The following is a 15,727-nucleotide window of genomic DNA, read 5'->3' on the forward strand; positions in this document are numbered from 1 at the left end:
TGCTAGACAGTCTACAGGGACACCCTGGATCCATCCTCTGTGCCAGGTCTTGCTTTAGTTTATGTGGTAGCCTTTGTAGACATTGATACTTTGTTTCATTGATTTCAATCTCCCGCTTTTTTGTTGTTTTTCTTTTATTCAAGGTAGAGTCTAACTCTAGGCCAAACTGACCTGGCATTCAGTCTCAGGTTGGCCTCAAACTCCCAGTAATCCTCCTACCTCTGTCTCTGGATTTTTTTTTTTTTTTTTGTCTATGGAGGTAGGGTCTTGCTGACCTGGAATTCACTATGTAGTCTCAGGGTGGCCTCAAACTCATGGTGGGCAATCCTCCTACCTCTGCCTCCTGAGTGCTCGGATTAAAGGAGTGCACTATGCCTGGCTAGTAGTGTTGTTTATTTTTTTCAGACAGGGTCTCATGTATCCCAGGCTGGCCTTAAAACTAGAAGCCATTCTCCTGCTTCAGTCTCTGGAATGCTGGGATGAGTCATGCCTCTCCATGCCAAGTTTGGCCTCCTTATTCTAACCTTATTCTCACTTGGAGACTCCACCTTCCCCTTTCATTTCTTAGACCTTGTCATGGCATTGATCTTACCTGGTTAATGTCCCTATTTCAGAGACACTTAGTCACATTTGTTGAGCAGCCACCCTTCTTTTTTTCTCTTTTAGTTGGGAGTCTTACTTTTTCTTTTTCTTTTTTTTGAGGTAGGGTCTTGCTCTAGCCCAGGCTGACCTGGAATTCACTCTGTAGTCTCTGGGTGGCCTCAAACTCACAGCGATCCTCCTACCTCTGCCTCCCAAGTACTGGGATTAAAGGCGTGCGCCACCACGTTCAGCTTGGGGTCTTACTTTTAACCCAGACTGACCTGGAATTCACTCTGTAGCCCAGGCTGCCTCAAACTCATGACAATCCTCCTGCCTCAGCATCCAGAATGTTGAGATTATAGGCGTAACACACCATTCTGAATTTTAAATTTTCTCTGCCCCGGAAGGTCCTGGTGTTGGGGATGAAGACTTGGATGTCATTGAGGGGTCAAAGGAAACACCAATCACAGCATTTCGAAAATGAAATCTTGTAAAAGTCCAAAACTGAGCTGGCTATGGTGGCACTTATCTGTCATCCTTGTTCTGGGGAGATGGAGGCAGGAGGATCAGGAGTTCAAGGCCAGCCTTGGATACATAATGAGTTCTAGGCCAACTTGAGCTACATGAGACCCTGTCTCAAAAAAAAAAAACAAAAAAACAATAGGAAAACACACACACACACACACACACACACACACAGAAAATGGAATTTTTATCTTTCTGCTTACTGCCTCCTAGGCTACTTGGTGTGATCGAGAGACCAAAGTCCTTCTAGAGGCCTCTGAAGTCTTGTATGTCACCCTCTGTCCTAATAACCTCCACCCTGGGGCCTAGGCCTCCTTCCTGTCTCCCACCTCACTCACTACCCACCAAGCATTCTCCCTCCCACACCCATGTGTCCCCAGTGTATAATATCCTTTCTGCTCAGCCACCATGTGACCGGACACTCTCCACCTTCATGGCCCTATGTGACCTCACCTGCTATGTATATTTAAGTCTCTTTGCTTGGTCCCCAGGAGAAGCATTTACCCTCCTGGACACCAGGAATACTGGGCCTGGGGGAGTATGCGTTGTCCACTGTTGAATGCCCTCCAAGCTCTAAGATCCCTGTCCGTCCAGCTACTTTTGTGTGGGTCACACGTGTGCCCGCCAAGAATGACCAGGATAGAGCTGGCCGGTGGAGGGGGCAGGGCGGCCTTGCCCGCCTGCCTGGACAGCCGAGAGAGAAGGCGGGAAAATGAGGCGGCAAGCACTAAAGAACAGGCCCTGGGGGTGGATAGGGTAGGAAGCACTGGGGGGGGTCCTGATGTCAGTGGATAGTGGGGTGATCAGAAGAGATATCCGGGAGCAGGCTTTCTAGTTGTACCCCCAGTGTATGGACCTGGATTTATGGTTTACTCGTTCCACGGTCAAGGCGTGTCCAGCGGATGGGGAAGTGGGCACAGTGAGGGGGTCCCTAGAGCTGTGGGGGTCCAGGTCTCCTAGCTAGGCCTGTCGTACCCAGCAGAGCGCGCCGGGGAGGGCTCGGGTGGGGCTCTAGTCCGCCGGGCGGAGCTGGGGTGCCCGGGAGGTGGGGGCGCCCCCACCGGGTGTCTCTTCCCGCCACTGCGCCAGCCAATCAGGGCGCAGGATCCCGTCCCCCTCCCCTGCAACTACTAAACGCCGCGTTTTCGCGGGAAAAAAAATCAGAGCAGCCGGCCAGAGTGGCAGCAGGTCGGGAGAGTCGCCAGCGCTCCGGCTCCCACTCAGGTCGGCGTGGGGTGTCTTTGCTCCCCACTCCTCCCCCACCAGCCGAGACAGGCACGCAGGCAGGAGAGTGGGTCGCGGCGGCGAGGGAGGTGAGTGACAGGCGCTGGGCGCGCGGCGGAGCCGGCGGAACTATCCCTGGACTTACGACACGGCGAGCGCGCATGCGTGCTGCGGAGCGAGTCCCACGCCGCGCTCCTTTCCGAGCGGCCAGTTCGGGCTATGGCTTGCGGAGCCGCGTGGGGCCCCGCGGGCGGGTGGGGGAGGGCGGCGGGCCGCGGAGGGAGGGTGTCAGGCTCCGCGCCTGCGCGCGGGGCTCCCCGCGATTCAATTGTCGCGCCGAGCCTGATTTCGCGCGCCCTGCGCTCCCTGGGCGCGCCTGGACCAATCGCTGGCGAGGAGGGCGGGGCGTCGCGGCTTGTCGCAGCCAATAAAAAGCGGCTAAAGTGAAAGGGGCGGGACTCGGTGAGCGCGGCCTCCGGGTCGGTCCCCGCGGCTGCTGCGGTGGTTGGGGCGTGGGTCTTTGCGGCTAGTGCGGGAGGACAGGAGGTCCCAAAGGCCGAGAGTTGGGGTTCGGGGTGGGGGAAGTCGAGGTGAGTTTCAAAACGCGCGTGAGCGTGGGGGTGCCCGGGACCGAGTGGTCGGTTGCCATGGCCACCGAGGGGTCACGTCGCTTTGCGCACGCGCGTGGGGATGTCCCGGGACTTCGGGGGGAGTCTGAAATGGGGTTCCGTCTTCCATGGGAAACTTTTTTCTGTTTCCTTTTGAAACTTGACAAGTTCTGATCCACTTTGAACTTTGGGAATATTTTTGTGGAATGAATGAATGGGTGAATGAATGAATGAGTGAGCAGCTGCAGCCACTTTTAGCGTGTCCAGGGCTTTTCGCCTAGCCTGGGCGTTGTTTTCCCTCTTTGACTTTATCTTTTAGTGTTTAATGTTCCGAGGCAGAGTCTCACTGTAGCACAGGCTGGCTTACAACCATCCTCTGCCTCAGTCTTTGGAGTGCTGGGATGACAGGCCTGAGCCTTCATGCCTAGTTGCCTTCCCTCTTTTTAACATACTATTAATTTTTTGAGGCAGGGTCTCACTCTAACTCAGGCTGGCCTGGCCCCACCTCGAGCTCTCAGTGATCACCTATCTCAGCCTCCCAGTGCTGGGATGACAGGTGTGAGCCTCTCCTTTTTCCCTCTTGGAAAGCATGGTAGGTTACCTTGGCTCCTCAGCCCCTATCCCTGAACTCACCCTCACTTGCTACTCATTAAAGCATTAGGGCCTTAATTTCTTCAACCTGGTAAGAGCTGACCCTATATGGGGACCATACAGTCAGGAGGGCCATCTGGGAGTTAGAGAAGCAGCTGGGATCCCATGGCCTGGTGTGGTGCCTCACCACTCCATTTCCCTTTCTTCCTTTCCATCCCACAGCATCAGCACCATGTGGGTCCAGGTTCGCACCATGGATGGGAAGGAGACCCACACAGTGGACTCGCTGTCCAGACTGACAAAGGTACAAGAGTTGAGGCGGAAGATTCAAGAACTGTTCAACGTGGAGCCTCATCTGCAAAGACTATTTTACAGGGGCAAACAGGTAAGCTGGCCTCCCAAGGGACGACGCTTCCCAGTCTGCCTGCCACCTTTGTTTGGTTTTTATTTTTATCCTTATTTTCTTGGCTTTTTGAGGTAGGGTCTCACTCTAGCTCAGGCTGACCTGGAACTCACTCTAGTCCAGGCTGGCTTTGAACTCACAAGAATCTGATCCTCCTACTTAAGCCTTTTTTTTTCGAGGTAGGGTCTCACTCTAGTTCAGGCTGACCTGGAATTCACTATGTAGTCTCAGGGTGGCCTCGAACTCTCAGCGATCCTCCTACCTCTGCCTCCTGAGTGCTGGGATTAAAGGTAGGCACCACCACGCCCCGCTGTACCTCAACCTTCTGAGAGTGCGCCACCAAGCCTGGCTACTTTTGTTCTTGACTGATCCGGGCACCCTAGCAAATTTGTCCTCCTCCCCCACCCTGTTGTCGGTTGGAAGAAGTCTTTGAGAAACCTCAGATGCCTGAGGACAAAGGCAGGTTTGCGCACATCACAATCAGACGCCAGGGAGGCAGCTGGCGCACTGCTCACTATCGCCTGGTCTTTTGCACGTGTGTCTTTGTATGTGGATTTTGTTTTTTACACATTCATTTCTGATAACCCCTGGCTTGTATCCATGAAACATCAAACCCTGTAGAGTTTTCTGGAAACAAGGATTAATTTAGGAAACTGCTTCAAGATGGTGTGTTTGGCTCAGGAGTTTGTGCCACTCAGCCCTGTGAAGAGCCAGTGGGGTGGGATGAATTCTGTGCTCCCTCTGGGTCCGTTGTGGCCCAGCTGCCCGCGGTTGGGATTTATTGTGAGCACCTGGGGCTTCTTGGGGTGGGGGGAATGGTGGCATGTGTTAGCAGTGGGTCCCAGGGGGCGTGAGATGGTTAAGAGGTGTAGGCCCTTGCGGGGTTGGCTCCAGCTGCTGGGGCTTAGGAGTTGAAGCAAGACTTGAGTCCTAGTGGATCAAAGGAGCCCTTTGGGGGCCCGCGCTGAACTTTGTTTCTGATCTCGGGCACTGCTGCCCTCTGCTGCCCAGGTCTGAAAACATGCTATGCCCTAGACCCTGCTTTTGGATGTGGGGAGGAATCCTGTGACTTCCTCCAATCCAACCACAATGATTAATTTCTTGGACTTGGTGCACCCTGGAGTCCTCAGGTGACACTCTTGTTTGGGGATAGCCAGCCAGCCTTGAGAACTTGGGGAGCAGTTGGTTCATGAGTACAACTTTGGTGACACCAGATACTTAGCCTCTTGGCTCCATGGTGTCTTTCAAGGCATAGTTTCTGACTGAGCACTTGGCCATGTCCACACATGGTGTATTGGACTCAAAAGTCCTGAGGAGGGTTGGAGAGATGCTTAGCGGTTAAACCCTTGCCTGTGAAGCCTAAGGACCCTGGTTCGAGGCTCAATTCTCTAGTATCCACGTAAGCCAGATGCACAAGGTGGCGCATGCATCTGGAGGTCGTTTGCAGTGTCTGGAGACCCTGGTGTGCCCATTTTCTCCGTCTCTCTCAAATAAATAAAAATAAAATAATTTTTTAAAAAGTTCCTAGAAGTCTTACTGAATGCCTGCTCTGTGCCAGGCACTGAGCTCACCGTAGACATGTGAACATGCCTACCATGTGATTTAACCTTTGCCTTTCCTTGGACCCTCCTGTCATGTCTGCTCAGTGAGTGGTCAGTCTCCGTTCCTAAGCCATTTCAAAAGAATGGTGGGCACTTGTACAGCTTCCCCCAAGTGCTATTCTGTTTGTTTCTTTCTTTTCGTTTTTTTGAGATAGGGTTTCACTCTAGTCCAGGCTGACCTGAAATTCAGTATGTATCCTCAGGGTGGCCTCGAACTCATGGTGATCCTCCTACCTCTGCCTCCCTGAGTACTGGGATTAAAGGCATGCGCTACCATGCTCGGCTTGTTTGTTTCTCTTCCTGGGGACATGTTCTTACGTAGCCCAGACTGGTTTTTGAACTTCCTGTCTAGCCCAAGCTGGCCTTGAATTCCTGATTCCCTTGCCTATATTTCCTGAGAGCTGGAATGATAGGCATGCACCACTGTGCCTGGTTTATGTGGTGCTGGGGATGACCCAGGGCTTTTGCATTTACTGGGCAAGTGCTCTTCTCCCAGTCCCAGCTGGGTTGCACTTTTTTTTTTTTTTTTTTTTGATGTAGGGTGTCACTTTAGCCCAGGCTGACCTGGAATTCACTATGTAGTCTCAGGGTGGCCTTGAACTCCTACCTCTGAGTGCTGGGATTAAAGTCATGTGCTACCATGTCCAGCCAGCTCAGGCTGACCTGGAACTCTGTAGCCCTGAACTCATGGTGATCTTCCTACTTCAGCTGGGCTGGATTAAAGGTGTGTATCAATCACAACACCTGGCTGTGTCTTTTAATTTCAAGGTCATCTTGGGTTGGATTTGAACCCTGAACCTTGGTTTCAAAGACCCAGCTTAAGGCTGTTAGTCCCCCTACTGGGCAACTCTTGCATTTGGGAAAACAGCACCAGGCAGCCTCAGCTGCCACCTCTGGTCCCTGTCCTCTGTCTCGCCCCCATGTGGTGGCTTCCACTTTCTAGATAGGGCTGCCATCCTCAGCCGTGATGTCATTTCCCTGTGGAGAGGCATGCACAGGACACAGGAGGGTGGAGACGGTCCCAGAGCAGTGTAAATTCTGCATAGCATTGGCTGGTAGGGACTTGCAGGGGTGTGAAGGGACTGTTCTTACAGATTTCTTTCTCTTCCTTGGCTCGGTGGCCTCAGGTCCTATAGAACCTCAGCACTTAAGGGAAGTAGGGTGTCCTGTGGCTGAATGGGGTGGGTATATCATTCTCCTTAAGTGTTGGATATGCTGGAAACAATGGGGTGGCAGGGATTTGGAGGGCCAGTCCAGTAAAAGCCCAAGAGACTTCTGGCAGCCTGGTTTTGTTGTGAAATTGCCTAGCCATTAAAATGACAATAGCCTTCAGGAGGCTCTGGTAGTGCCCACCACTGTCACTGGGTCTTTCCAAGTCCAGGCTTTGGCCTGGGACATTTTAGTTTTCCGGGCTCCATGGTGATGGTGGATAGCTGGTAGGCTGGGCATGGGGCTCATGCCTGCTTCATGTCATAATAAAAGCCCCGAAAGTCAGCCCAGGCTCATGTGCACACAGGGCCTGCTGGGTGCTGAGTGCAGTCCACAGGCTGCACCTACTCCTTGCTAGGAGCTCCCCATTGTGACAGCCTCATGTGTCCCCTGGGGGCAGAAGCACCCCCTCCTTTGACAACTGCCAATTTAGAAGATTTTTTTTTTGTGTGGTTTTTTTGAGGTATAGGGTCTCACGCTGGCTCAGGCTGACCTGGAATTCATTATGTAGTCTCAGGGTGGCCTTGAACTCACAGTGATCCTCCTACCTCTGCCTACCGAGTGCTGGGATTAAAGACGTGTGCCACCATGACTGGCTCCTAGAAGACTTTTTTGAAATTTAATTTAATTCATTAATTTTTTTTGTTTTTGTTTTTGTTTTTTGAGGAAGGGTCTCACTCTAGTCCAGGCTGACCTGGAATTCACTATAGAGTCTCAGAGTGGCCTTGAACTCATGGTGATCCTCCTACCTCTCCCTCCCAAGTGCTGGGATTAAAGGCGTGCGCCACCATGCCCGGCTATTTTTATTTTTTATTAACAACTTCCATGATTATAAAAAATACCCCATGGTAATACCCTCCCTCCCCCCACTTTCCCCTTTGAAACTCCATTCTCCATCATACCCCCTCCCCATCTCAATCAGTCTTTTTACTTTTGATGTCATAATATCTTCCTCCTCTTATGATGGTCTTACGCAGGTAGTGCCAGGCACTGTGATGCCATGGCTGCCCAGGCCATTTTGTGTCTGCAGGGAGCATGTTGTATGGAGTCCTGCCCTTCCTTTGGCTCTTACATTCTTTTCGCCACCTTTTCCTCAGTAGACCCTGAGCCTTGGAAGGTGTGATAGATACTGTAGTACTGAGCACTGCGGTCATTTCTTTCCATCACCATGATACCTTCTGAGTCATCCCAAGGTCACTGCCATCTAAAAAGAGAAGATTCTCTACCAAAAGTGAGAGTAGCATTAATATAAGGGTGTGAACACTAGAAGTGCTTACTGGGTAGTTTGATAAGCATAGTATATACATTTATCCAGACAACAACAGATGTTACACCCCTAGGGATCATGACTACCCCTGTTTTAAGTTTTCAGTATCAGGGATGTATTCTCCATCATGGAGTGGGCCTCCAGTCCAATTAGAGGGCAGTTGGTTTCCCCCATAACAGACATACCACGATTGCACCCGTTGGCTCATTTGGCCTGGCTGGCCAAATTTAAGGCTTGCAGTGTCCACTGTTGAGTATCTCAACTGATGGTTTCTCTTTCTCCCATTGAACTACATGCAGAATGGCTTCTTCCAGCTTTCTGTCAGCTTGTCTACATGGAGGTTGTTATCAACTCTGTTCCAGCAGGATTTCTCAGTGGCCTCGCAGCCCAAGTATATGGAGTCTTCAGCAATAGGGTCTTACCATCTATTCCTGGTAGGAAACCAAGGGCCTCAGCAATGGCCTATAATGTTTTGGGGGCTTCAGGGACCTCCCTGGCCAACAACTCACTGGAAGATATCCCATCCCTGGCACTGAAAATTTTCTAACAATGATCTATGGCTCCTGAGTGTTCCATTGTCCAAAAAAGTAGGATTACATATGATTTATTTGTATCCTCTTAGATTTTGATTAGCCCTCCCTCAACCTTTCCTTTACTCAGCCTCTTCCCCAGACCTCATTTTGGGCTTTTTCACCTCCTATAAAGTACCCCCCTCCCTTCCTTTCTCTTCCCTTTATCTCCTTTCTAGCTGACTGGCCTCTGCTACTCAGTTTTTTCCTTCTCACACAGAAGCCCAGTAATCTGTAGGTAGGATCTACATACGAGAGAGAACATGTGATGGTTGGCTTTCTGGGCCTGGGTTACCTCACTTAGTATAATCCTTTCCAGATCCATCCATATTCCTGAAAATTTCATAACTTCATTTTTCTTTACCATTGAGTAGAACTTCATTGTATAAATGTGCCACATCTTCATTATCCACTCATCAGTTGAGGGACATCTAGGCTGGTTCCATTTCCCCGCTATTGTGAATTGAGCGGCAGTAAACATGGTAGAGCACGTACTTCTAAGGAAATGAGATGGGTCCTTAGGGTATATGCCTAGGAGTGCTATAGCTGGCTCATATGGGAGATCAATTTTTAGCTATCTTAGGAACCTCCACAATGGTTGGACCAGATTGCATTCCCACCAGCAGTGTAGAAGGTTCCTCTTTTTCCACATCCTCGCCAGCATTTATGGTTATTTGTTTTCATGATGGTAGCCAATCTGATAGGAATGAGATGGAATCTCAACGTAGTTTTAATCTGCATTTCCCTGATGACTAGGGATGTAGGATATTTTTCTAGATGCTTATATGCCATTCGTATTTCTTCTTTTGAGAACTCTCTATTTAGTTCCATAGCCCCCCCCCCCTTTTTTTCACATTGCAAAAGGTGGTATTAGGTATAGCAAAGAAATATTCAGCCAATACAAGATTTAAAACAACCAGGGCAAACATCAAATTCTGTAGCTCCAAGTCCAACAACTCTAGTCAGTGACAAATCTCCAAGTCTGATTAATTCTAACCAGCAACAAGTCTCTGGAGTTCCAATTCCACCCCTACAGCTAGGCTACTCACAGTCCTGGGAAACTTCATCGGGGCTGGCAGCTCTCCTCAGCAGCCATCTCGTGGTCCCAGCATCTCCACTGGGTCTCCACTGCAATCCACAGTTCATCCTCATGGTTCCATTGGGTCTTCATGCAGGCATCCGGTAAACCTGCCTCACACTGCCCATGGCCATTTCCAAAACACAAGATCGTGTTGCAAACTCAGTGACCCTCTCTTTCCTGCATTTCTTATACTCCACAATACCAGGTAGGGTGCCAATTTGTTAATCCAGGGGGGAATAAAGCAGACTTTGAAGAACAAGATGCTCCTTGAGCACTCAGGCCCCTTCAAAAAAGTCTATATTCTTGTTGCCCCAGTGCAGGTCAGCTGGCCCAATCTCAAAGGTTGTAATCCCTCAATTGCAGCTGAATAGGCAGCAGTTTGCCCAAAGATTTTTTTTTTTCCTGTGCCATATCCCTCGGCTCACACCAGTTCATTTCTATGCAAAGCAACCCTGCACAAATTCTCAGGACACAGGCAAGCTTCTCATACAAACTGCTAGCCCAGTCTAAGCAAAGCTCTTTCTCACCCTCAAAAGCCAAACCTCACAGTCCATAGTTCTTACTGCATTGAGGTCTTTCAGCTCTGAAAAGAATAGTCCATGAAGTTGTACTTACTGCACTGCAAGGCGTCTCTTAGGCCAAAGTTTCATTCCTCTTGAAAATCAGCTGCAGAAGGCCAAAGCCACATAGTCAGGTGTCTAGCAGCAACTGACACCACTCCTCGGTACCAACATTACTGTTGCAGTTAGTTTTTCATTGCTGGTAGAAATCACCCGACCAAGAGCAGATTTGGGGGAAAAAAAAGATTTATCTTGGCTTACAGACTCTAGGAGAAGCTCCACAATCCATAGCCCATTTTTTAATTGGCTTGTTTGATTTCTTATTTAACTTTTTGAGTTCTTTGTATATCCTAGATATTAATCCTCTATCCGATGTATAGCTGGCAAAGATTTTTTTCCCATTCTGTAGGTTGCCTCTTTGCTTTATTCACAGTGTCCTTTGCTGTACAAAATCTTTGTAATTTCATGAGGTCCCAGTGGTTAATCTGTGGCTTTATTGCCTGAGCAATTGGGGTTATATTCAGAAAGTCTTTGCCAAAATCAATATGTTGAAGGGTTTCCCCTACTTTTTCCTCTAGCAATTTCAGTTTCAGGTCTGATGTTAAGGTCTTTAATCCATTTGGACTTAATTCTTGTGCATGGAGAGAGAGAAGAATCTATTTTCATCCTTCTACAGATAAATATCCAGTTTTCCCAGCACCATTTGCTGAAGAGGCTGTCTTTTCTCCAGTGAGTATTTTTGGCATTTTTATCGAATATCAGGTGGCTGTAGCTACCTGGACTTATATCTGGGTCCTCTATTCTGTTCTGTTGATCTACATGTTTGCTTTTGTGCCAGTACCACACTATTTTTGTTACTATGGCTCTGTAGTATAGGTTAAAATCAGGTATGGTGAGACCACCAGCCTTATTTTTGTTGCTTAGTATTATTTTAGATATTCGAGGTTTTTGGTGATTCCAAATGAATTTTTGGATTTTTTTTTCTATTTCTGTGTCCTAGAAGATTTTTTTTTTTTTGTAATTTTTATTTATTTATTTATTTATTTGAGAGTGACAGACACAGAGAGAAAGACAGATAGAGGGAGAGAGAGAGAATGGGCGCGCCAGGGCCTCCAGCCTCTGCAAACGAACTCCAGACGTGTGCGCCCCCTTGTGCATCTGGCTAATGTGGGACCTGGGGAACCGAGCCTCGAACCGGGGTCCTTAGGCTTCACAGGCAAGCGCTTAACCGCTAAGCCATCTCTCCAGCCCATAGAAGATTTTTTTTAAAAATGTGTTTTATTTATTTAAGAGAGAAGTTGCGGGGAGAGAATGGGTACATCCGGGCCACCAGCCACTGCAAACAAACTCCAAATGCATGTGCCAACTTGTGCATCTGACTTCTGTGGGTCCTGGAGAATCAAACTGGGATCCTTTGGCTTTGCAGGCAAACAGCTTAATCGCTAAGCCATCTCTCCAGCCCTAGAAGATTTTTTTTTTTTTTTTTTTAAATTTTTTTTGTTTTTCGAGGTAGTGTCTCACTCTAGCCCTGACTAACCTTGAATTCACTATGTATTCTCAGGATGGCCTTGAATTCACAGCAGTTCTACCTCTGCCTCCTGAGTGCTGGGATTAAAGGTGCGTGCCACCATGCCTGGCTTAGAAGATGTTTTATGTGGGGAGCATTGCTGCCTTGGCCTGGCTTTTCTCCAAGGCTACATTAGTAGTAGATTTAGAGATGGAGATCACCAAATAAATGTGGCTTGTCATAGGGCTACCACCAGTCAGGTGACATAGAACAACCCCTTCCAGAGGCATGTCCTGTGGCCATGTAAGGAGCCATTGCCAGAGTCGGCCACATGGAGGGACATCTGGTTTTGAAGGGAATGTTTGTAACTGGGGACTGAAGCCAACAGAGCCACCCATGGTGAGTGGGTGTGGCCGATGGAAGTTCCTGTACAGCTGCTGGGCAGGCTGAGGCATGAAGATCTAAAAGGTGTAGGCCAGCCTGGGCTACAGTTACTCCTGCATGGAGCATAAGTCAGGCATGGTGGTGACCTGTTGTCCCAGCACTTAGGAGTAGCAGTGGCTTCTCCATTCTTCCCAACAGGGTGCTGTGGGCCTGGTACAGCTTTGGCCAGATTGAGATGAGATAGTGGGGTTAAGGATTCCCCACTTGTTCCTGGGAACCACCTGCAGCCTTATAGCTGCTTGCTGCTCACATGGAAGGTCGTTAGCACTGGCTGGTTTCACATAATTTTTTTTTTCCCCCCAAGGTAGTTTCACTCTGTTCCAGGCTGACCTGGAATTCACTCTAGTCTCAGGCTGGCCTTGAACTCAGAGATCCTGCTACCTCTGCCTCCTGAGTGTTGGGATTAAAGGCATGTACCACCATGCTGGGCTGTGTGACCATTTCTTCATGGTGACAGTTTAAATTTCTTGAACTCATTGACATACTTGTCAGCATAATCACATCATATGCCATATCACAGCAGATGATATGGTCTGGGGACTTGTAGCCATCACTAAATGACACATGCTTTTTTTTTTTCTTCAAGGTAGGGTTTCACTCTAGCCCAGGCTGACCTGGAATTCACTATGTAGTCTCAAGGTGGCCTCGAACTCATGGCAATCCTCCTACCTCTGCCTCCCGAGTGCTGGGGTTAAAGGCATGTACCACCACGGCTGGCTTGCTTACCATTGTTTTTTTCTTTTTCCTTTAATTAACAACTTCCAGATTGTAAACAATATCCCATGGTAATGCCCTCCCTTCTCCCACTTTCCCCTTTGAAACTCTATTCTCCATATCCCCTCCTCCTCTCAATCAGTCTCTTATTTTGATGTCATGATCTTTTCCTCCTATTATGATGGTCTTGTGTAGGTAGTGTCAGGCACTCTGAGGTGATTGATATCCAGGCCATTTTGTGTCTGGAGGAGCACGTTGTAAGGAGTCCTACCCTTCCTTTGGCTCTTACATTCTTTCCACCACCTCTTCTGCAATGGACTCTGAGCCTTGGAAGGTATGATAGAGATATTGCAGTACTGAGCATTCCTGTCACTTCTTTCCAGCACCATGATGCCTTCTGAGTCATCCCAAGTTCACTGCCATCTGAAGTTGCTTAGCTTTTTTAAAAAAAAAAAATTTCATGTACTTACTCATTAAAGAGAGAGGGAAGGAGGGAGGGAGAGAATGGGCATGCCAGAGCCTTTAGCCATTGCAAACAAATTCCAGATGCATGCGCCACCTTGTGCATCCGGCTTACATGGGTACTGGGGGAATCAAACCTAGGTCCTTAGGCTTCACAGGCAAGCACTTTAAGCCATCTCTCTAGCCCCCCCCTTTTTATTGGGTACATTTGTATGCATGCTTATGTGCTTGTGTTTATGGGTGCATGCCTTTAATCCTAGCACTCGGGAAGCAGAGGTAGGAGGATCACTGTGAGTTCGAGGCACCCTGAAACTACGTAGTGAATTCCAGGTCATCATGGGTTAGAGTGAGACTCTCTCTCAACCCCCTCTCCCCAAAAAAGTTATGTTGTATCACATCCAGCTGTTACTATCCCCCACCTCTCCCCGAGCTGGGGGTCTCACCTCTGCTCAGACTGACCTGGAACTTGTATTGTAGTTCCAGGCTGGCCTCACAAACTCCCAGTGATCCTCCTACCTCTTCTTCCTGATTGCTGAGATTAAAGGCATGTGCCACCACACCTGACCCTGTTTCTCTTACTTTTTGAGATGGTGGCTTGCCTATAGTCCAGGCTAGATTTGCACTCAGGATCCTTCTGCCTCAGTGTCTCAAGTGTCAGGATAATAGGCACTTGCCACCTGGCCTAGTTCCTTTTTCATGCTTTATTTTCCTCCCTTCCTCCTTTCTTTCCTTTCCCCTTTCTCTTTTTTACTCTTTTCCTTCCTTTCTGCAGTCTTGCTCACAACCCTCCTGCCTCACTTTTTTTTTCTTTTTTTTTTTTTTTGTTTTGTTTAATTTTCCAAGGTAGGGTCATGCTGACCTGGAATTCACTATTGTAGTCTCAGGGTGGCTTGGAACTCACAGCAATCCTCCTACCTCTGCTTCCCAAGTGCTGGGATTAAAGGCATGCGTCACCACACCTGGCTTTTTGTTGTTGTTTGTTTGTTTGTTTTTTGTTTTTTGTTTTTTTAAGGTAGGGTCTCACTTTAGCCCAGGCTGACCTGGAATTCACTATGTAGTCTGAGTGTAGCCTCAAACTCTGTAATCCTTTTACCTCTGCTTACGAGTGCTGGGATTAACGGTGTGTGCCACCATGCCCAGCCCTGCCTCACTTTTCTGAGATGACATGCCTCATTCCTTTTTTTTTTAAAATTATTTATTTATTTATTTGAGAGCGACAGACACAGAGAGAAAGACAGATAGAGGGAGAGAGAGAGAATGGGTGCGCCAGGGCTTCCAGCCACTGCAAACAGACTCCAGACGCGTGCGCCCCCTTGTGCATCTGGCTAACGTGGGACCTGGGGAACCAAGCCTCGAACCAGGGTCCTTAGGCTTCACAGGCAAGCGCTTAACTGCTAAGCCATCTCTCCAGCCCTCCTTTTTTTTTTTAATTAGAGCGAGAGAGAACAGGTATTCCTGGGCCTCAGCCACTGACATTGAACTCCAGACGCCTTTGCCACCTAGTGCACATGTGTAGCCTTGCACTTGTGCCACTGTTGTGCGTTTGGCTTACGTGGGATCTGGAGAGAGATTGAACATGGGTCCTTAGGCTTCACAGGGAAGCAGCTTAACCGCTAAGCCATCTCTCCAGCCCTTTTCTTTTTGTTTTTGATATTACATGCAGGTTGCAATGACCATCTTTATATAAATGTCTCTGTCACTAAGTAGGAGGGTATTCAATTCCTGGGAGGCCTCTGAACTAGGTGCATTTTACCTTTCCTGAGAAGTCCTTTCCTCCCGCTGTGGGTTGGGACCCCCTTGAACAGTCTGTCTTCTGGTCCCTGTGGGCAGGTGTGCTCAGACAACTCATGGAAAATACCTATTAGATAAATGTCGCAGTTTTAGCTGTGTGCTGCTGAGATGGACTCTGCTTCTGGCCTGCTGTCCCTAGCTTCACCTCCAGCCCTCCCTGGGTTAGTATTCTTTATCATTGTTGAACAGGGTGCGGTCTCACTATAAAGTCGAGGATGACCTTGAACTCCTGCTTCCACCTCTCAAGTGCACAGGTGACAGGCATGTACCACCATGGGTGATTCATGAACCTCGGGCCTTGTGCATTTATGCATGCTAGGTGAGTCCTACCCCTGAGCACCAGCCCTGGGTTTAATTGTTTTTTCCACTCCCGAGGTAGGGTCTCATGCTATTCCAGGCCAGTCTGGAACTCAACTATTGTAGCCTTGGGTGGCCCTTGAACACCATCCCTGGCTTAATGCTTTCTTTTTTTGTGCTGGGATGAACCCAGGGCCTCCTGCATACTAGGTGAGCCCTGCCCACTGAGCACCAGCACTAGGTTTAATGTTTTCTTTTCTTTCTTTCTTTCTTTCTTTTTTCTTTTGATTTT

At 48.7% G+C, this 15,727-nt stretch overlaps 1 protein-coding gene across 5 annotated transcripts in view; it reads left to right on the forward strand.

Moving 5' to 3' along the window:
• The first annotated feature begins 2,255 nt into the window (after nt 1–2,255).
• Nucleotides 2,256–15,727, forward strand: part of Uhrf1 (ubiquitin like with PHD and ring finger domains 1) — a 39,145-nt gene continuing 25,673 nt past the window's right edge. For 2 of the 5 annotated variants that reach the window (XM_045135048.1, XM_004654975.2), the window contains exons 1-2: nt 2,256–2,420; nt 3,753–3,915. In XM_045135048.1, the coding sequence (XP_044990983.1) occupies nt 3,763–3,915 (153 nt within the window). In that variant the 5' untranslated portion in view covers nt 2,256–2,420; nt 3,753–3,762. Of the gene's footprint in view, nt 2,421–2,815; nt 2,922–3,750; nt 3,916–15,727 lie in introns of those variants that run through there. The other 3 variants (XM_045135045.1, XM_045135046.1, XM_045135047.1) reach the window with 3 other exon arrangements.

Source organism: Jaculus jaculus, chromosome 15 (assembly GCF_020740685.1).
Source record: "Jaculus jaculus isolate mJacJac1 chromosome 15, mJacJac1.mat.Y.cur, whole genome shotgun sequence".
NCBI lineage: Eukaryota > Metazoa > Chordata > Mammalia > Rodentia > Dipodidae > Jaculus > Jaculus jaculus.